At 39.7% G+C, this 23,424-nt stretch overlaps 1 protein-coding gene across 21 annotated transcripts in view; it reads right to left on the reverse strand.

Moving 5' to 3' along the window:
* Window positions 1-23,424, reverse strand: part of FNBP1 (formin binding protein 1) — a 109,051-nt gene that overhangs the window by 50,587 nt on the left and 35,040 nt on the right. For all 21 annotated transcript variants that reach the window (XM_075519321.1, XM_075519329.1, XM_075519316.1 and 18 more), the window contains 4 exons: window positions 20,842-20,957; window positions 15,713-15,769; window positions 12,983-13,130; window positions 386-448 (listed from right to left, as the gene is read on the reverse strand). In XM_075519321.1, coding sequence (XP_075375436.1) covers window positions 386-448; window positions 12,983-13,130; window positions 15,713-15,769; window positions 20,842-20,957 — 384 coding nt within the window. The remainder of the gene's footprint in view (window positions 1-385; window positions 449-12,982; window positions 13,131-15,712; window positions 15,770-20,841; window positions 20,958-23,424) is intronic.

Consider the following 23,424-nt stretch of genomic DNA (forward strand, 5'->3'; position numbering starts at 1 on the left):
GTATTTACTTCTGAGAAACAGCACCTTACTCAAGAGATGGCCCCATTCAATTTATTCACGCAGCATGAAGCTATTCAGCTTACAGTGGAATATCTGAATAGGACCCTTAGGGACTCTGCATTTCCAGCAACACTTAGCACACTTTTCAAGTCATATCAAATGAAATGCTACTCATGATAGACACAGATCCCACAGAAAGCCAAATGTACTGTTAGAACAGACTTTTTCATGTCTACCAGTGTATTTAAGACAGCAGAGTTTTAAAAATTCCATTTCTACCGCTTTTATCCATACATCCTTCTTTTTCCAAATATAATGTTTGGAACCATCTCTATGAAAACATAAAAATGACTTAAATGCCACATCTGAGGAAGTTTCCACTTACTGCTTCAAGTTGTTTCCAGCAAGTTTCAATATGCTGTTGTGCCTTTCTGCCATCATGGAAGTGCTGTTCAGAAAAAGAAAAGAGAAAAAGAAAACATTTTGAACAACAAAGGAACAAACAGCCAATTATGCTCAAGGAGTTCCAGAAAAAAAAAAAAGAAAAACCAAACCAGAAATGATTCTGACAGCTGCGTTCTGCAACACTGGTAAATTGAGCAGGTGTATGATGACTATCTAATGTCTCAGCAGGCTGCAGATGTATATTTGCATCAATTATAGTGGTTAGTTAGACTAAGGCTAATTAATCCCTTTAGCAATTCTACCTTGTATTGTTCACTGTATCTCATAATTATTGGTTTCCCATACCACGAAATCTGAAGCACTTTTATCTGAAGAGTATTTCTTTGCTTACTGACTGAACGCTAGCTCTAAATTAAAATTTCTCTCTACATGGAATTTACCAAGATGCCCTTGATTGGCACACTCTAACAACTGATGCTTGTCCTGATTTTCATTCAGACTCACCATAAAACCCTCTTCTTCCTAGTCACTGGCTGCGTGTGCGAGGCCAGCTGTTCATTTCTCCTGAGAGGTATTCAATTCTTTGCGTCCCTCCAGAAACCCTCCTCTCCCACACACTGGGTGCGTGCGTGTGTGCACACACTAAGGTGTTACAGAAGTTTTAAATATGAGATGTCAGCTATGTACTAAATGACAAGGAACTTCTCCCAACATGCCTTTTTGAGCAAGACTCTTAATTGCAGTTGGTTTAAATAACCGTTCTTAGCCCTTACACAATGCTCTTCATCAGAGAATCTAAGATGCCTTAGATATTACCCCCTCTATCTTCCATATGCCTCACTTTTCCTCAGGATAAGCAATTCGTTCAAGATGACTGCATAAGTCAATGACCCAACTCCAAACAGGAATGTTAATGCAGCCCCCAACTGACCGCTAGAACAGGGTATTCCCCTTACAAGCCACCTTGTAAAATAAATAATACAGCAAACTACAAACAGGAAGAGAGATGCCTTTCTGCTCTATTATTTGCTAGCAATGAGGATGTTTTATTCAAATACAGGTATGATTTCAGGCAGTAAACTTGAAAAATAAAGGTCTGATATTGCCAGATAATCCCACTGCAACTCACTAGAATTCATGCATTCTCAGGCCCGCACATAATCAGACATTAGCTATATCTTAAAGCAACATGATATCGACAGTCTGTTAGGGTAGAAAAGCTCCACCTTCAGAACAGTAGCCTGCCACAAACTGCCAAAGTTCGACAAATGTGCGTGCAAGCACTTTATAACTGGCAGCTACGTGGGTTTCCTGCATCTTCCACTACAGCAACTGGTACTTTCCTCTGTCCGAGAGGCAGGTTTCTGGTGCAAACGTGCTAGTGGCATTTCCTAGCTGCCTTTCTGGCTCCACCAGACACGCCAGTAAAAAGCCCCAAAACTGCAATTCTCTGTCACACCATATCCAATAGACTTGTATTGCTTTAAAAATTACAACAAGCTTCACCTTGTCTGTGAAAATAGAAGAACACCACACTATCCTGAGTGCTCTGGATACTACCACCTGCAGTCCCAAACACCGGCTCTTAAGGAGGGATGCTGACCTATAGTTGAACATAGGGGCACTCTATAGCTTTAACTTTCTGGATGGCGTTTTATCTTTGCACAAAAATTCTCAAAGCAGAGAAGAGAGGCACAATGTCAGTAATGCTTTTGATGCTGGGCATGTGCCGTGTGCAGCTCTGGCTCTACTCCTGCCTACCGAGGAGGGAGAGCGTGCAGCAGCCAGGCCATCGAAGGGAGCGCAGCTGACAGCCTGGCACTGCTGCGGCTGCGGAGAGACACCTTGTGCCATGAACCCTGACGGTACTCGTGCAGCTCAGACCCCCGCCTGCCATGCTAGGCTTCTCCAAAAACTCAGTCACCACATTATGACATTAAAAAAGCCCAGACGTAACTATAAAACTGCTAGGGTGGCGGGGAAAGGCTCCAAGTCGATTTCGGTTCCTTTTGTAGATCCCCATTTTCCTTTCAACTCTGCATGTGACAGATATTGCATCTTCCTTGCCAGGGGGCTGTGAAACACTCCTCATTTCACGCTTGCTTTTGTAATTAGAGTTTAGGAAAACAGTCCCAAGGAGCAACAAAAACAGTCCCAAGGAACAACTGTAATTTAACATTACATTTTTCAACATATCACTAATGAGCATGGAATTCGTGAAAAATCTTTTAACAGTAAAGCTGCAAGTAAAGTTACTTGGCTGTCTCCATACTGCATTTCCTGCCTCCACCAGCCTTTGTTTCTGTGCTCCCCTCTTCGCTGAAGTGTAGGAAGGGACTTGATTTGGGAGCAGCTGGCCTGCAGGAAACCCAATACTGTCAATGACCCATAAACCTTAGGAAAACAACATGCCAGGTTAATTTAACGCAACACAATCATATATAGGGGCTGAAGGATGAACTTGGAATCAAAAGCATATCAGATATCAGGACTACCCTGAGCTCTTACTATTAAACCACTTTGTAGTTAATCAATAATGTAATTTTAATTTTGCACAAGCCATCCCTGTTATTTCCAAGTTTGCCTTCTCTGTAAAATAAACTCTACAAGCTGCTGGAAGTACATAACAGAGAAGCAGCAAGCCTGAGCAGTATGGCTGCATCTTGTTCAGATTTTCCTACGGTTTGGTGTTTTGGTTTTTTTTTTTTTTGAGAAGCTCTTTTACAGAAATGGAGCACTGAGATGTAAAATGGGCATTACTGAGGATTATTAAATAGTGAAAAACTGAGGAATCGATGTCGAGTGACAGTCTGATAAATACAGGTGCATCACTTTTGGAGATTTCAGTGCAATATTGCCTTTTTTAGTTCAACCATCTTCTAAATACATTTATAACTCCCAATTCTTGTTGTGTTATCCCATATATATCCTTGTTGTGAGAGATAAAGCTACATGTGATAACAGTTGTAATATGTATTGAGAGCACTTCTGCTTTTGCAAAGCTTTTGCCCTCAAAAGACTATTTCTGCCTTCCAAAAAATCCATTTTTATATAAAGCAACTAAGTGGGACCTTCCAACTATCTATATTTCTTCACTGCCCCCATTTTATGGGTAAGAAAACCAAGACAGTACGGTTAAGTGATCTGCTCAAAGTCATACAGGAAGCCTCCAGTTTCCTCAAACCCCGTACTATCTTCAACTTCCGCAAACTCATTTCCTTTACTTTACAATCTTCTTAAACGGCAAATGCCTTTCAGCTTCCCCCCGTCCCCCCAAAAAAAATTTAGCATAAATAACTTTAAGATCAACTCTTCCTTGATAAGGTTTCAAGAGACAAGTTCTAATTTAAAGAAAAACATTTTTAATCAAATGAAATACTTGGTAATTCTACACCTGATTATTCAGCAAATGGGAAAATGACAAATGATTTAGCGAATTATATGGAAAACCGCCATTCTTAGTCAGTCACACACATTTCAGCAGCACACAGTGATGAATTTAGAGTAGTTGATACAATACAGAATATTACTTTATTTTCCCAAACCAATTGCCCAAGCTAATGCACCCTACTCAGGCTTTCTACTTCAAAAAACTCAGATTATGAGCAAGATACCAAATTAATGAATCACACATCAAGCATGCCAGTAAGACATTTGCAGCAGCGGTGTTGCTGTTCACACGCCATGATTTCCTCCAGACTTTTCGGCCATATCCACAGCATTCAAAGCACACATTAAAAACACGGTAAAGTGGAAGTTTTGGTTTTATTAGTGTCCGTTACTTGACCTCCCTAAATCACCTTTTAATCCATACTTTGGAGTCTTATAGCAATCACCATGCCAACTGTAAGATTCCCCTGAGAAATATTTTATCCAAGCATTAGACCTACTAAATAGCTTAAAACATACCAGCATTCCCCAAACTCAAACCATACTGGCTACACGACCACGACTGTCCTTTTTTCCTGTGTGTTAAAGCACAATGCAGTTAGGATGTCACAGGGAAAGGATATCTCTGAACAATCCATAATTGGCAATATTTTGACTGGATGCCTCCATCCATTCTACGCTCGCAGGATAAGACCCGATAATCTAGGTTTTAGGTGATCTCACGAGAGTTGTTAAGACTTGAGAGATTTTTCAGCACAGTAATAAGTTGCTTATATGAAGACTGTGGATTAGATCAACTTTTAAAAAAACATTCATTATATTCTAAAAACTCAAGGAATAAGGGTTTGAGTATTCCAGCTCAAGGAATACTCAGCTACAGTAAACGAAGAAGAGTTTTAGGAAGAGCAGGTAATCCACATAAAGACACACTGTATGCGTGAGTTTTTTCCTTTTTAAATCAAGTCATACCAATCCGTGTGCTCTCCTCATTACCATGCTGACTGTGTTTGTAACAGCTGGGGAGAAATCCTGGCTGCTGCGCAATCAAAGACAAAACTCTCATTGACTTTTGTTAGGCTCAGATTTCACCCATGTTGATCAAAACACTGGGAGCAGCGAGCGAGCTACCTACAATACAGCGCCTGTTACTGCCAACGCTATTACAATAAGTAGCAGTGGGATATTTTTGCAAAACTTTCTTGGTATGCAAGAGGGTTTACATAGCCACGCAGCTCACAGAGCAGACAAAACCTTGTTAGAAGATGCCTCTTACCTTCTTTCTGACCTTTTGAGAGGAGTAGTAGAAAAGCAAGACATAGTTAAAGCATCTTATGACAACAGGGCTGCTGATGCTGTATCAAAAACTGACCATGTGAAATATTTCAAGAAAGGCTGTAACAAGACAGCCTTGTTTTTCTTAAGGAAGTAAGCAGTAATTGATTGCATGGTTAAACTTAGGATTTGCACATCTACATTCTATATTAGAAACAGTCGTAAAAATAACCTTAGTTAACTTCTATGCATAGCATATGGTTCATTTGACATCCTATTTAAGAATTTTCAAAAAGTGGTATACGACAAGGCTGCTTTGTTCTCTTTTCTGTTTTCAAATTAGATAATGTAACACACTGAAAAAACAGTTACCTTTGACTCCTGTAACTGGCACTCTCAGCTCATATTGATAGTCAATGTAAACACAGTCCTGGCAATGTAGTACTTCCTCCTCCAATTCAAACTCTATCTCCATTTTTGTTACAAGTGATTCCTAAAATAATGGCCAGTGATTAAAGCATACCAGAGACGGAAATTAGAGAACATTATTTTTTCCTCAATTTTCTCAGCTCAATTTGCAAAAAGCCTTGTCAAATGTTTCTCTTTTCCTGGCTGCAAAGACAGGAAACAGTCTCCTCAGAAGAAATCTTTGTTTCCAAGAATAGCAACATGCTCTTGAGGTCTTATGGCTCTCATTTGTGGCAAGAGTAGCATAAGACAGTCCCGTGAGCATTGACATGAAACACATTACTATCTTCACACACGTTCATCAGTGTTACTTCTTAATATTGTGGCATAACCCCATTCTCCTTTGCAACCTTCCATGTGAACGTTACTCTTAACATGTACCTATCAACTAGGTCAAACCTGAAAAGGTTATACAGATATCTGTTCAAGGTTGATGTTAATTCGACGTGAATCGCCTCCTCCTGAAGTGGTGCATTCCAAAGGAATTCCAGTTACAGACCACTAAGACCAAAGTTTCTCAGGCTTCAGACAAAGACCAGATCAGCTGCACAAGACAACCAGAACTAGCTGCTCATGCCTACTGGGAGATGTGACAACAGAATGATGGGGATTAGTATAAACCTAAAAGACCTAATATTTATGGTAACTAGCTGTTTCATGCTATGTATAACAGATTAAGTCCTTATACTAGGAATCGTAACTCAAAACCGAGTAACTTCTTCTCAGGCACAGAGACAACCGTGCATTGCGCTCCTCTCTCAGCAGAGCAGCACTGCACTCCTACAGCTTAGCAGGACAACTCCATGGGAGCAAAGCTACAGGGATCCTCGAGAGCACTCTGCTACACTGGCCAACTCTTCCAGCAGTCCTGCTGAACCATCTGCCTTCATGGCAGCAGGCCCTGGATTCAGCAAGCACAAACACAGCTATGACAGGTTGTTTGGAGATCGTGTACCCCACTCTCGAACCCATCCTTGGGGGCTCATCATGTCCTTACAAGCCCAGCTGTGCCAAAGTGCTCTATGAGAGCAAACCTATGGGATTTTCAAAGGGAGATGCAACATTACTACTAAAAACTAAGGTACGAAGAAAAGATGTTTCTGGTTTTAATCCTTCAATGAGAATAAAGGGGCATGCTACTGTAGCTTCCATCTCTTCTAGTTTCCAGTCTTGTCACAATGCTTCTCATCCACTGATTCACAACCAAGAGATGCCATCTCAATAGAATGTCTCCTCCCTCCATAGAAATGGTCGGTGATAGTCCTGTACAACTCTTGCCGTGATAAGAAAACTAGATGTACAAATTAATGCCTCAACAGGCAAAGAAATACTTCGTATTTCTTTAAATAGCCACAACCTCTCAGCTGTTTCCATATAGCCTTCACGTATGTGTATACCCACACACAGGTATCAAGACCTGCATCAGATATGTAAAATACTGAATGTTAACCAAAATGCCAGCTAAACGTGCCCGCATATATCATGTACCTCAGGCCTTGGATAAACAGCATCCACACACAGTTAAGGTATGCTTTACTAGTATGGCTTCATTGTTGCTCTTTCATTTTAGGCCGATTTCTGCGGCTGTCTGGATAGAGTACAAAGGGAAAAATACATACATGGCCGACACTCCACCTCTCTCGCCCTCAGGCGTTTCACAGTTATGCACCAAGCAGGGAATGTTACTGTCAATAGAAGACATCTCTTGTCTCGTCCCTCTAACAGGCTGTTGCTCTGCAGTGCAATATTCAGGCTAAATCACAGAAAATGTAACTATGTTTGTAACCATATTTTGTTTCCCAATCAGAATCCTTCATGTAGTAAACAGAAGCCAATTTATTTATTTGAACTATTATTTCAAGCTCAATGTACCCATTCCAAACTGGGAAGAGCAGGATATTAAGTCCAGTGGTCTCAACTTTAACTCTGCTAAATCCAAAGTTCACATTATACCTTTCAGCTGGATGGGATTTACTATTAGTTTTCCACATAAAAATGGTTTTGGAAACTTTTGTAATAAGCATTTTCCATCCCAGAAAGGTCCTTCACAGCATGACTAGATGATATGTACAAATATTTAACACAGTTTCATTAAATTTGTGCCATAGTTTGGGGAAAACCAACAAACACTCAATAAGAATATACAGAATTTATTATGATGTTTCCTAAAAATTTTTCTGCATTCTTTATTTTCTTATAGCTACTACTTATATACTATATAGTTATATACTTACATACTACTACTACTGTACTGGTACAATTTAACTTAATGAAATAACAGCTGAAGTATATCTTGTAAGAAAGAGGATGAATATGTAGAGTTGGATCGTTGTGCAGTGTATTTATTGAGCACAACAAAATCTCCCATAAATGCCCAGAGTTTTCTTTCTGTTTGTAAATAGGTCCTGCAAAGCTTCTACCTGGCAACACAACTATTTATTAGTGTTTAATTTTTATACCCGTATACTTAGATTAAAACTAAATACTTCTAACTCCATTCATGGGGCAGTAAGCTGAAAGTGGGTTAGTGATACAACAAGAGCCGGGGAAAGCTCAGTTTGATTCTCCTCAACAAGACGTTTGAAGTTTGGCAAATTGGTTCCTTTCACTGTCTCTCTTTTCCTCTTCCCACTACCCGCTTTGCTATGCGTTCATCATTTCTGGAAGGCAGCAATGTCTCCTTGTACCTCTGCAGCACAAAGCACAGCTGTGCTCCAAACACACGGAGACCTTGAGGCACATCCAAAATGCAACATGGAAAAATCCATTGTGCACTTGACAGGGTCGTATTCTGCCATCCTGTCCCACGCTTGCGCGGTGCATTATGCCATGAGAAATCCTGTTGAAAACCACAGGACTATTTGCAGAACAGAGCACTATTCAGAATGAACGAACGTGGCAGAATTCCTCCAATTATTTACTTTTCATCAACACCCGAGAGTCTACAAGAAACAGAAAGTTCTCTGACATGTACACCCCCTCTATGAATACACACAGGGAGGGCGCACACGCTCCACCATAAAGAACCAGACCATTTTTGCCCTCACAGTACCCATAAGGATGCATTCATTCCCCATTCCCTTTCTATCCCGACACAAAATGGAACATATTGACATCAGGTAAATTCTCTCCCAACCACAGAATCCCAGTGCTGCACCAGTTCAGTCTGCAGCAAAGCTCTTGGCTTGTACTTGACTTTCATGCTTGATTGTATGGAGCCAGCCTACCCCCAAGGGGAGGTGGAGGTAGAGGTGAAAGCAGCAGCAGTAATAAGAGGGACAGTTCATGACTCCCAAATACATTTTTAGCAAAGCTGACATGAGCAACGGCTACACGGAGCAGCTGCTGCCAGAGGAGACCGTGAGTCAGACCTAGTTTGTGACCGCAGATCTAAATCAGAATTGTCCCAGGAATTAATTCTTGAATTTCTATCCAGACAAATTACAGTATTGAGGGTTTTCCTCAGCCATAGTTGAGAGAATACCTAACGCAAGCTATGTCCTGTGAAGCTTTAAGAAAAAAAAAAGGAAATTCTCAATGCTTGGGCCACACTGGCTACATGTTTGCTCAGAAGTCCTCTTAGGCATCACCCAAAAAGAAGGCAGCAAAAAAACCCTCCAGTGTCTAGATTTTAATTTTTTTTTTTTTTTAATAGAACAAAACATGCTGAGTAACTTGGCAGGCGCAGCAATGCAGAGAAGCAGATTCCCTCACCTAAGCAATCCAAATGCTGGTCATCTTTCTCTCATATGGAGAATAACTGGTCTGCTTAGGAGCTACTATCACAACCAGCAACAGTCGCAATGGGTGGGAGTAGAAGAACTCTCGAGTACACCTCCAACCTGGAAATGTATTACCTGTTAATGCTCGTGAAGTAAAGTCCAAACACCCCTCTTGACATTATTGGGATCATTTCCTTTTCTTTTGTCACAGACAAGCAAGATTATGACCCAATTTTGTAATACTGCAGGGCCCCCAGCTCAAACGTGACACCTTCCACAGCTACCTCAAAGTAAGGTTTTGGTGAAATTGGGGTGGCACAAAGAATGACCACAGAAGCAAGTTCATTCCCCGAACCACTCAGAGGTGATCGCCAACTCATTTGTGTGGCTTGGTGACGGAGGTCTTCGTACAGTGAAAGGGAATTCAGTCGCATGCATCTGGCCTCAATAACCTCAAAAGGAAGGTGGATGGGGCATGACCTTCACATGTAGCGCAGAACTGAAATTTCAGCTTTGAAGCAGCTAGCAAGATCCTGGCTGGAGATGAGAATTACTCACATGAGAGCATGGACACACTAAGATCAAGAGAATACAAGAAGAAGTTGAAGTGAGGAACTGTACTATAAAGAGTTTCACTTCACTAGACAGCTGGGAAGAACTGAAACAGCGCAAGGAGTTCTCCCTCTCACATGCACACACACTGTGTGTGAAAAGCAGGCAGGGTGTACGCCTAACTTGGTGACTGTGAGGGCAAAACAACTCATCTGCTACAACGATAACATCAACGAGGGCTATGCTATGGAAGAGGAATGCATAACACGATAAAGTTTAACGCACCGGGTGACCTTTGTTGCTAAAGATATTCAAGTTTCACAAAAAGAGTCTTTGCCTGATTTTTCTTACCGCTTTCTGATGATCAAAAACCATCATGCAACAAAGCATGTGATCTGTAAAAACATAAAGGTAACCCAGAACTCTGCCAAGCTCCAAACTGGGCCAGACGAAAGAGGAGGTATCTGTCTTTTGAACCGTGTGAAACCACTGTGAATTTGCAAATCATCCCACCTCCAGACTGTCCTGCCTGTTTTTGATTAGCTGCTTCTCCCCTTATTTTCACCATTAGCAACTATCTTATATGGAAAATCATGACATAGGCAGTCATCAAGTACACATTTGACAGTAGCCTAACAAATCCAACACACTTAAAAATTGCATGTCAAATGAATTTTATCCAGCATAAAACCAATGTAAAGCTTTATATAATACCAGGTCCTGCGCTGCTTACAGGCTATGGGCTTGTACTTGTCAAGGAAAAACAAAGAAGCGTGATTTATTATTGTGCGACCCTAATCATCTGCTGGTGTAATTCCACTTTAATCAATAGAGCTAAATGAGCATGAAAACAGGGTAATGCAGGCATGCATCAGACCCCACGTGTTTAAAGATCACCACCCTCATCCCGCATGACTATTAAACGCACAATTCCTATTGCATATCAAAGGGGTCTCCTTTGGAAACAGAAGCTCTTAAGTCTGATATATTTGCCTGACCATTTTCTGCTGTACTCAAGTTCATCTTTCGCACATTTATTTATCCTCATGACACCTCTGTGTATCACTTCCATCTTCCAGGTGGGAAATTACAACAAAAAGAGCAGAGCTGCTTATCTATCTCAGTCATACTGGAATCACTGGAAATTTGTACCATTTTACAGGTATTTGGACAGCTGAGAGACTTAATTCAAATGATACAAGACTCTGTAGACAAGAATGTGGGTGTCCCAATTCCTACATGTGGCCCTAGCTCCAGAAGTGATCATGTTTTCTTACAGCTTATAGCAACTTGGTGGACTTGGTAGTATTAGGTTAATGGTTGGACTCTATAATCTTAAGGGTCTTTTCCAACATAAATGATTCTATGATTCTATGAACTTGTAGCTGATGACAGCTGATGACATATCAAGCAGCGAGCATAAGAACTCTGCCAGCAAAATTTCTGGAAATACCAAGCCATTCATCAATTCCTATCATAAAAGGTTTTGCCAAAGCATCAGCCCTCTTGTGATATTTACACAACCACCACCTTCCCCTCCTGCAGGTCCCAGCATGATTGATGCATTTGTGTTTTACGGTATGAAGTGAGAGAAGCTATGTATGAAAAATGCCTGAAGGCGGAAGCAGTTTTCTTTTCAACACCATTTGCTCATAAATGAGAAATCTACAGGACTCAGACAAGGATTCATAATTCATATAGTTTATATTCATGTTACAAGAACAAACCAACCAACCATGACTGACAACTGTTAAGTAATTACATTGTCAGTTGGTTTTTTTGCTGTTCCCATGCTGTTATCACTCTACCAATATTAAAATAATTTTCTTGTCATTCACCCATTACTTATATGAGCTATACTTACTACAAAACTCTACAAACAAAAAAAAGCAATAGTTACCGCTCACATTTTTTACAAGAAAGATAGCTAGTCCTCTTTCATCGTATTTAAACTAATAGATACTCCAATCACCTTATACGCCCACGTAATTGAAAAATTAGGTAAAAACATTAGAAGTGACAGAAAAATGCCATACTAGAATGCTTTTTTTGCTTTGCTTATTGTACAGAGTCCATGCCGAATAAAAGGTCATAGAAGTGGCTGAGAAAACATTCTCATCACAGCTATATGTAAAACATCCTTCCCGTGTTGCTGCCAAAATATTATGTCCTTGAAAGATTACACACCATTCTGCAAATTAAAGCTATGCCTGTTGACAAACTTACCATCTGAATACTATACTTAGGAAAACATGGTAATTTCCAGGACTCTGATCCTGCACAGCACTTGAACGCATGCTTAACTTTTAGTGGAGCTACTTATAAATGGGTACGTTTTGCTGGACTGAGCAAGAGTACTTTTGCACTTTCCATAATGGACCAACAGTTTGGAAACAAAATATAGTGCCCTGATGCTCCCCTACCTTGTTGCACTTTGCTTAGTCATTTTATACCTGCATTATGAGTATTTGTAACAATAATGCTTAGAATCACTATTTTATGCCCACTCACCCCAGGGATAAAAGAGTTCAAGGCAAGGAAGAAAAATCACGTCAACTATATGCCTTTCTGAGCTGGTGACATGCAAGTTAATCAGCTTTGAACGTTCACTGTAGCAGGCACATAGGTTCCTAAACTACTAGCTAAAATAGAGTACTAACATAAAGCTCCTAATTCTTCCAGTCTTGAAGGATAACAGGTTGAAAACCAGATTCCCCACCATCACAAAAGACAGACCCCATGTTTCTCATTAGAATCATCTGTTTGAAAGTTCTGTTGACCAGATCTGGCTGAGAAGCAGGAAAATGTGAACCAAGATCCTAATAATTCTTTCAGTCAGTCTCAATAATACAGTTTCTCTGTTTATTTCAGGCTGCTGGACTCATCCCTAAACAAGCTTTTGGCTAACAGAGCCTGAAGCACAGATGGGTCTCTGACCTTATTTAGCAGGGATTCTCCTGAAGGCATTGCTGTCTGATTTTATAACATTTGAATCAAATGGTTCAGTGACTTGGCCAGGGCATGTAACCCACTTTTTTAATGCTTGGTTCGTTACTAATGCTCATGTTTATTAACTACAAATAAATTTTGCTTAACATTAAGATGGATAATTAGTGGTAGGAGTGTTCAAAGAGCAATTAATTGTGAATAATAATAAAAAAATGATCAATTACCGATTTCCTCTCTTGTTTCAGCTCCTGCACATAGCGTGTTAACTCTCCAGTGATAAGAGAGGTCATGTTCTCTGAAATGACCTCATGCTGTCCGGCATAGTCATTCATTTCATTTAAAGTGGCTAGGAAGGCTCTAGTTGATGTGTACCTGCAGAGGACAAAAATGCATTTTGCTTTTAGTCCCTTTCTTTTCAGAAAGACACACTGCAAAGGGAGTCTGTATCCTTCTTCAGCATTTAGTATTGCTACATGAGACTGAATATGGATTAGCACAGATTCACTTGAAGGAATTTCTCAAAAGGAAGTCTATCCGACACACTGACAGTTGTCTGATAAATTAATCTCGATTTAGACAGTTTGACGTTGGCTCTTAAAATATCACAGTTTTATAGTGCCACGTTTTTTATCAGCACAGCTCTGAGACTTCACCATTCTAATCTCCCTTCACCAAACATTTCTAGTTACACTCTTTCAAGTCTTACAATTCCGTGCACAGAGTCATCAGTGTACTCTACTTGGCAAAATCCTGTCTTAAGCAACCAACTTTTTGGCGAGCATAGTGTAGAAAACAAAACTTTTCATAGTGTAAATTGGATTTAAATCAGCTATAGTTTATAAAGTTTTCAAAAAGGCAGTGAGTTTACGAAGCAGGTGTTCATTGCCAACCCGTATTTTAGTACCTTCCATCACAAGGTCTATTTGTTGTGTAAAATACTCTCCAATACAACATTCCATGTATTATTAAAAGGAAGAAACAAACATCTGTGCACACAATTTCAAAACAGCAGATTATGTCACTAACATATTCAGCACAGCGCCAACAGAGCTGCATTTAAATACCCCAGCTGGCTGTGCTGGTCAGCTGGAAAACAGCAGCTTTGAAGCACTGCACTTGTACATACTAGAAAAACTATTAATATTAAATGGTAGCGGTCTGCACTGATAACATCACCTACAGGTGAAAAAGCAAAGCAATGAGGGAGAGATTTAGAGAAGTAGAGGGGAGCGGTACAAGTAGAGATGAAAAAGGTGTCAGAGAAAAAAAAAGAAAAAAGAAATTAGAAAACAGACTAAAAAAATATAGTTAAATATAAGCAGCCATATTCACAGTCAAGCTGCAGCACCTCAAGAGAAGTCCCGGTTACAAAAGACGGGATCAAAGCCACAGAACTACAGACTAACAATAAGCTTGAAAACAGATAATTTTTAGACAAGCTGTCTCAAAGCAGTGTCCGAGACACCCAAAGGTCGCATGACAAATCCTCAGACATTATTTAGAGACATGAGGAAACTATACTGAGGTCAACACTATATTTAAAAGGGCAAAGGATACACAGGATCTTCTGTGCCACATCAAATGAATCATTTAACTCCAATATCCTTTTCCAGCAATGAAAGATGTGTCAAAAAAGGTTGTAGTAAACTCAAAATACCCATTTATGGTACAGCTACCCAGAGGCAGATTTATTCCTAATCCCAGGTACAGAGCAAAACAGCTCATGTGCTGGTAACATAAGCTTCCTTCTGTAAATATCAGTATCTCAGGAAACAATGGCATAAATAACTGATTCCCAAACAATGTTAACTAAAAATAAATTAAAAAGAAAATGAAAAGGCTGTTATCTCAATATGAGCCACTAGAGTAGCTGTATACAACAGCTTGGGGTTCTGACCCAAAAATCTAAATTAATATAATCATACAGTTGGACGTATATCCAAACTCATTTGAAATGTTTCAAATATCAAGGTCAAGGGTTTGAGTCTGCTGCCAGGCTCTCCAGAGGCAGAGCAGCCTCCTGCAATACAAGGCTGCAGGGTCAGACTCTGCGATGCCTTCATTCAAAGCTGATGCTTTACAAAACACTGACGTTGGGAAACTTCAGTCAGAGTGCTCTAAGGAAAAGGTTCTTGCTCTGACTTATAGCCTGGTCTGTTGGAAAGCTCCTCCTCTAGAAAGTTCTCTTTAAAGAGTATCTTTAATCTTATCAAGGGCAGGAATGTTCTTAACGATATGTGGTCTACCATCAGCTGTATCCATGTCCGCAGTGGCACTCAGTGAAGGAGCTGTGCTTCGACGCTGCAGTCGCTATCTGCGAGCACTACATTAGTCCTCTGCCACCAGGGAGATACAGTCCGAATACGTGAATCAACAGCAGCCAGGTGAGGCCATGCAACATCCTTCAACAGCAGCAAGTCGTGCGTCAATCCATCCCAGGATACCGGGAGTACAAACTACATCCTTCACCTTACTCTTCAAAAACCACTGGTTTCTCTGTGGTGTTATGACTTTATGCCTTTAGTAAGTTACTAATCTGTGTTGTCAGCCCATATACTTACGCAGACTGCTTAAGTTTCATGCTAAAATTAACAACTGTTTCTGTTCCTGCTGAAAGTAGTTAAGAGTTTGGTCATTCACTTCAAAGAGCCAGGATCATACAGTCTGGCTTAAAGTTCTTAAGGTACATGAAAAAACCAAACCAAAAATCCCCAAACCAGGCATCCAGAAACCAAAACATAAAAAGGGAATTGAGTAGTTACAGACCAAATCCAAACTTTGAAAATCCACTCCTTAGTATCTACTGAATCAGCCTGTTTCTGCATGTATGATTTCTACAGTCTTTCACTTGACATTAAAATCTTTGGTTTACAAGCCAGTTCCTAGTTAGTAACCCAACTTTTTCCCCTTCCTCCAACAATGCACGCTCACCCAGGAGTGGACCATGAACATACCTGTATTCTTCCTCTTCTTTGGAGTTCTTTTTGGGTTGGTATTTCTTTGAAAGATTCCTATAATTAAAAATACATACATAGATAATTAAAGTTAAAATATCCTTTAAATTAACTGGATAATCTTTGCATGCACACACATTCTGTGGAGCTTCAATTTTTATTTGCAGTGACTAGACACCTTTATTTGCAGTGACTAGACACCAGTATGGCTGCAATAAGGCTTTGGTTGTAGTAGCAATCAAAGAATGGGCTGCACAGTGCTTCACTCTCTATAACCGCAATAAAGAAGCAGATTCTGTACCAAGAAGTTCATAAATTAAGGTCATGAAGTCAATACATCTGAGTTCTGGTTCTGCTGATGCACAAGTCTCCTTCATCTGATCTAAAGGAGAGACCCTTTTACAGTAAAAACACTGGTCCTCAGACACACAGACATGCTTTATAAACTCCACCCAGCAGAAGGTGCTACTCCATATCCAAAGGTCAGCCGGCTCATTAAAGCGTGATGCGCTGCAGCAGATGACACCCCGGAGCAGGCAAATTCGCCTGCCTTTAGCAGGATGCTTCCAAGGAAGAGAAAAATCTTCATAAAGCTGCGGGAAGCTGCACTGAGATGACAAAAGGCGGATCGTTTTATGATTATCGACTGATGCTGGGAGAAATGTGAAATTTGATTATCCCAATTAGCACAGATGCTTGCATCTCTCATTACCCCACATCCAACTAATGATTTCATTTTAAAATATTGATACGCTCTTCAAGTGATCGTATCTTGAATAAGAAATTTGAACATAATTGTTGGCACATTTGACAGTATATAGCTTTCATTGTCCTGTCATGTCACACACCTTGCTGATACTTAAAGCTCAACATTATGATGCATATTGCACTGTAGCACAATACAACACCACATCTTTTAAACAATGCAAACCAGAGAGCTGATAAATCTCACTTAGCAATTTTAAGACCTCTTCAGTGCCACAGTACTGGAGTCTCCTCTATTCTAAACTCAGCCCTATTACTACATGCCCTCCTGCAGCCTCTGTTACCCTACTGTGAAACGGAAGCCATTTGTTTTAGCTTTACAAGGTTGTTTCGGCAATTAAGATAACACACAAGTGGTATTGATGGAATCCTTGCCCAAAGGACTACCAAGTTTCATTGACCTATCTGTGCCAAACTCTTTGGAGGACTCCCAGAACACATCGGGTTGAAAAGCAACTGCTTTTTCAGAGGTGTAACCCACTCCTCGTTGCATGCTGGTTTTACTGCTAACTGGGAGACAGCAGGGCCTCTTGTCTCGCATTTCTTATTCCTTTTGTTCTCCTTAAGGAATTAAGGAGCATCTGCCCAAACAGAGTAGTAGCCAGAACCCTGGCAGATTTGCACAAACATGTGTTTCAAAATTTAAGTATCCCTACTGGAAGGGATCCAAATTAGCATCCCCTTTCCAGTCCCTGCCTTCTCTGAAAAGAGGATGCTCCGAAACAATGAACTTTTCTCTAGTTGTGCGTACAGCAGCTTCAACCAAAGAATACCAGCATGGCAAGAATTCTGCAAACTGTTCTGCATGATTACAATAAGTCTCATAGCACACTCTTCGTATGCCATGGGAATGCCTCTCTCCACGCACCTGCTTAAAGAGGAAAGGAAAAACCACAAGAAAACATGCACAAAGGACTACACTAATAAGGCATTTTCACACACACTCAGAAAACAGGTGTCCCTGCACTGTCATGCTGCGCAATTAATTCTGACATACAGAGCTACTGTCTTCTTGTGAACCTTTAAAGGTGTAGAAATGCTACAGAGCTAGGGCAAAAAAATCCAGGCAGTATGCTTTCACAGAAAAAAAGATTCTGAAAGCACGTAACAAGGATTAGCATCCAGGTTAAACATTTTATTATTTTCTATGTACTTTATAAAACACATAAAATATAGAGTCTATATATTTGAGTTTTTCAAATTTTTCCTCTTTTTTTTTTTAATCAGAAACATATGTAGGGTTTTAAACCAGAATACACACAAAAAAACCCAGAACTTATACTGAATCCAGAAGTGATACTGAATCCAGTAAGAGTCAATATGACTCTCACACGTTGAAGTTGAGCATGCAATCATGCAGTGTCACGGCCAGAACGCCGGCACTTCCCAGGTTCAAGCTCATGAAGCAATGACACCTTCAGAGCTAACAGTGATTAAGGAGGGAACTATCACATAAGAACAAAGATCAGCAGTAAAATAGCAATTCTGGAAAGATTCTGTGCCAGCCTGTGCACCCGTCTCCAATTCACATTTCTATTTGCCTTTCACACTGCATCATTTTTTTCTGCCTTTCCAGCTTGTTTTTCTGCTCCCTTATTTCCACTGCTTTGACATCTTACTCTTTCTCCCACATTTATCATACATCAGAGGTTCCCGATTCTCAGATTATCCTGATACTTTAAGCATTTTTCTTCCAATACGTCTTCCTCAAGGCTATCTATCCATCGTCACATTAGGCAAGGCTTTTGACACACTTTTTGATGCTCAAAGTGTGTGTGCTGTACCGTAAGTAGTGCCTAGGGAAGGAGGACAACAAAACACCACTTCAGCACTCAGAGCATAGCGTCCTGCATGTCACATCCAACGGAAGTTCAAGACAAAACGCAGGAACAAGTGAATGCTCTACCATAGTTTCTGCATCCCTTCCTTCCCAGCCTAGTTTAATGACTCAACAATTATAAAGAAAACCATCATGTCAAATCTGAACTGGGCTCTCAAACCAGGACTGATTGTAAATGGTACAAGCAGGACTTGAATAGTGCAGGCACCATGTAGAAGGTATGTGACACTGGGGAGTCTTACACTTCTTCTACCCTGCAAGTATGTACATCTAATTTAACACCCTTAAAACAAAATATTACATATATATCTGCAGAATTATAAAGAGGAAGGAAAGAAACATTTTTCAATAGAAGACAATTCAACAGATGACGAGGCTGATAGGTAGATGGTCAGACAGGAAGAACAGCTAGCTAGGGAACCCAGAGACCAAGCAGAAAACACAAGTTTCACAAAAGAAAATAAAGTTCAGCAGCTTTACTTACACTATAAATAAGACTTCAAGTTAAATCCACAGGAGTATCTTGTGTTAACTTGTCCCTTTTTAATAGTATGTCTGCATGTTATGACATGCAGTGATATGCTGCAGCCCTTTTACACTAAATGGATGTGATACAAGGAAGGTTTGCACCAGGCTTGAGGACACTTATTAAAAGCAGATGATTTTTTTTTTTTTTTTTTAATGTCCAGCACTGTTTTATGTCAACATTTGACAAGTCTACATTTCTGTTTTTTCTTTTATACCTCTAACTTCTGAGATGACTCCAAACAGCACTGTGTTTAAGAGCTTCTCAGGGATGAATGTATTTCTCCTCAAATCATACCCGTGGGTGGGGGAGACAAACGCAGCTATGCATGGGGAATTACAACACAGAGAGAAGAAACAAATTGACCAAGTTTGTTTTGGGAATCTAGGACAGAATAAGAAATAAAACTCATGAGTTCAGAGTTTCTAGACAGTCACAGGTAAAACTATCTCCCACTTTCCTTAAACATTTTGTTTGTGTGTTTATTTTCATAATTATGTTCTTTACACTTGAAATTTGTCATCCTGAGACATTCACTGAGTCTAGTGTGTAAGACAGGCCTGCTCACACAGATACTCTGCTGGGGTTTCCCAGTCCAGTCACACTCTCTTTCTTCCAGCTCATTTTGCCTCTGTAATTCAATCTCTTCTCATCTCCATAGGATGTGAGCAATTTGTTCCTGCATAAGTAATTTTCTATTTCCTGCTTGTCTATAGCAGAGACCCTGGGGAATCCTTGTGGCATTCCCCTGAGAAAGCACATAACCATAAAGGCAGGGTTTTATCAACTACCAGCTCCTCATAAATAACAGGCCATTGTGCATCCCAAATCGATTCTAACACAAGCATCAACAATTCTGATTTTTTTTTTTTTTAAACAGACATTGTGCTTTAGATAGATATATACAGATCAACTAGAACCTCAGATCTCAATCTCTATAAATACTGAGAAGATGGAAGGAGTTCTAATATGTATTATAGTCATAAAAAGAAAAGGGTATAGATTTACTGGAGGGGTTAGGAAGGATTAGTCCTGCACGCCTCTCCCCAGTTAGCTCCACCATTTCCAGTTTATCACCGGACACTAGTGGCTGCCAACAAAATTGTACCCCAGCCTCTCTCAGCAGCAGCAAGACTGCCTCTGTGTTGTACTCCCTTCTAACTCCTGTTCACCTCATTATTTCTACCCTACTGGGAAAAGCAGGGTAAGAGCTACCCGTTGTGGGAGGGTTCTTAGCATCCCCTTCCCTTTGCCCCTCCCCATTTACACAGGATCTGGCCTCAAGGAATATGTTTTCTGGGTCTGGTTCACATGCACTTGTCTCTTTACCTACAACCTGATGGTCGAACCAGACATGCAGAACGTACACAGCAAGAATTTCCAGTAATTTAGCTACTTGAGAGAAATTCACAGGATCTCTGCTCTGTTCAGGAGACACATCGCAGGAACAGTGGCGAGATTATAAAACTGTCAAAATTCAAATCTCAGGCTGCAACCTGGCTAACTACATAGGCAAAATTTCCAAGGGCTAAGACTGACTTTCTGACCTGCAGTTTCTCCAACATGCATTCATAAAGAGAAAGAGCCTGTCTTATGAAAAGAAACCCTAAACTTTGCCTTACCACAAAAGATCATTATTCTGCTGAATTCTTAAACTCTTCAGCATTTACACACAGCAGTCCTAATTTCATGGAAAACATTACAATGCTATCCTCAAAGCCTGAGCCATTAATCGTGCATAAATCATGAGTAAGCCCTAGTATGCCACTCAGTCACCTAAATAACCTTTCTTTTTGCAAAGCATATGATTTTTAGCAGAGATAATAAAACAGTATCTTAAATTAACTTTAGCTTTCCATTCTCTAAATTAAAGCTATTCTCTAAAAGCCCTTATTATAAACCAAACAAATTACCACCACTGAAACAGTGAACTTACAGATGATTACAGGCTCTGAACAGATGCAACTCAAAAGTCCAGAACTTTACATATCAACTTACCTAAGCTGCTTTGCATAGCTGAGTTCAATCTCTGTTCTTTCTTTTACAAACTTGATGTATTTTTCCAGAACATCAATACCCCACTGCGTGTGTTTTTCTAAGTTGTCAAACTGGTCCTGCAATGAATCAAAAAAATAGTCTCGTTGAACATAGAGATAACTAAAAATAATTTCCAAAGTACATATCACCATAAAGAAAGTGTTATTAATATTTTCCATTACCACAGTTAGACATCTTTGTGGCGACACAGGTTTTTAAATCGATGGAATCTGTCTTTTAACACGAGACAGATTCAGTACTGTTCTTCATTCCTCATTTCTGAATCAGTTTCATTTCAGAAGTCCTGGCAATTCTACTGAATACAACTTTCTAATATAAAGACATACTTAGACAAAGGATAAGAGATGGATACTCTTGCCAGTACTTTATTTTACTCTCAAGATTTAATAGAAGTTGCATGAATTTGAGGTCTAATCCTAATTAATCATTCTGATTTTAGTCTGAAAAAAATATAGATTTGTACTCAAGCTTTGTCAGTGTTATGAATTTAAAATACCATTTAGAACAGCTAACAATCTTTTTTCACAACAGAATTTACTTCCCCATAGCCTGTTTTGTTCTAAAACAGAACACATGCTAACAAATGATGCCACAAAAAACGACATTAGCTATGGTTACAGTAAGTTTTCTTGTCTACCTCCATTTATATACAGATGCTACTTTGTTCTTCAAATATTGTTGCCCTCAAAAACAGCCACACATGTTTTCAATAAAATCTTTTTCAATCAAGAACATTCCACAAGTCAGTTTGGGATTTGCAAATGCCAAGAGAAATTAAGCAACTCTAAATCCAAATTAATTATCCAAGCCAGCTTATTACTATCTGCAGATTTAACCTAAAATTACCTTATTTTTTAAAATTTGATTACTTCAACAACACTCAAATTCCATAACCATCCATTCCACACAGCATTTCAGAAGTTCATGTTTCTACAAGACTTGAAAAGTATTTTAAACTGTGATACACTGAATACTTATCCTGACAGAAACACAGCGTAAACAAGGTCTTTAATATCAGCCTGACTTATTTGGCAGCAGGTTGCATTATGATTTACATGGAAAATAGAGAGTAAGTTTGTACATCTGCAGTACAAAGGTTAGATTTACAACATTTTCCAAGAAAACTGTACACAGCAATAGATTTGGGTCAGATGCTTAGCTGCCACAATTAAAGTTTCTGACAGAAGCGATGCTTCTTTCCATCTGCAAAGATTTGGTCTTGTGAGGTGCAGTTTGTAGAGCTATCACTGAATGTTATCAAAGCAATGCAAGCCCACTTCCTTAGATGCAGAGTAGAAAAATAACAGAAAACTATTACAAAGCCTAGTTTATGAATATGTTGCTTTTAAGCAAATACCACTTTCTGCTTTGTAGCATATCTGGCTCTGACACTAAGATAGATTAGTATCAGGAGAGATTCTTCCACAGTTGAACAAAACAGTCATGTACACAGAAGCTGCTACTTGCTAACAAAACTGCTTTAACTGTATTTTGACGGGGAGAAATAGAAACCATGTTAGAGGAGGAAATTTGCAAAACCCTAGCAAGAAGCAAGTTAAAAGAGCAGGTAATATGCATGGAATATGACACACAGGGTGTGTGTATCTGCATATTTGCTCTGGTTTAGCATAAGGTACTATTTTAAACCAATTCAGCCAAACCAGACTAGGCTTCAGTTTAAATTATGTCAGTATTAGTCAATTAAAGAGGCACTGGGGGGAGAACAGCAAAAGGGCAATAGTATAAAGTTACAAAAATAGTAAAGAACTTTAAGCCCCATGCTCCAGGAACAAAGAAAAAGTGGTTAAGGGCAACTGGAAAGAAAAAAAAAAAAAAGATTCAAAGTACACAGAATAAAACCCTGACTTCCAGCAACATGTCACCCTTAAACCAATACAACATCATTCACTCAAAAAGAGGATGTACATATTCTGCAGAAAGGGAAGACATGTACTAAGCCAGTACATATTTGCATATAGACAAATCCTTATTTCAGACAATTTCACAGCTGGGGAGAATACAAAGACGACATGGGTAACATCACGGACCTCTCCTCCTCTCAGGGGGGCTCAGATGAGGAAGGAACATGGTGTGCTGGCTGGAGTACGATGCCAGCACAACGAGGCACCTTCTGCTCTGCTTCAAATATATAACCTCTACATCTCTCGGATTATGCTGGCATCAAGAAAGTAATGCAAACATGGCCTTTTTAAGGTTTCTGATAAAGAGGTCTTATAGCTATCCCACACCCTACTCTTCCACAATTTACATTATTTAACATAAACACATGCATATAAAATAAATACCCCACGAGGCAGTCCATTACTCACAAGTTTACATGCATTCTCACACACTCCCAACTTTGAGAAAGGAAATCTCAGGGAGGGAAATCCACTCCCTAATCCCTGTAAGCAAATTAAACCACCCGTATCAGATATCCCATACTAGTAGCAAAAAACTAACTTGGCATCCTACTGTAACCCCATCCAAAGAGGAAAGGCCATAGTTTCCCGTACGAAACAA

This window comes from Mycteria americana, chromosome 17 (genome assembly GCF_035582795.1).
Source record: "Mycteria americana isolate JAX WOST 10 ecotype Jacksonville Zoo and Gardens chromosome 17, USCA_MyAme_1.0, whole genome shotgun sequence".
In the NCBI taxonomy this organism is placed as follows: Eukaryota; Metazoa; Chordata; class Aves; order Ciconiiformes; family Ciconiidae; genus Mycteria; species Mycteria americana.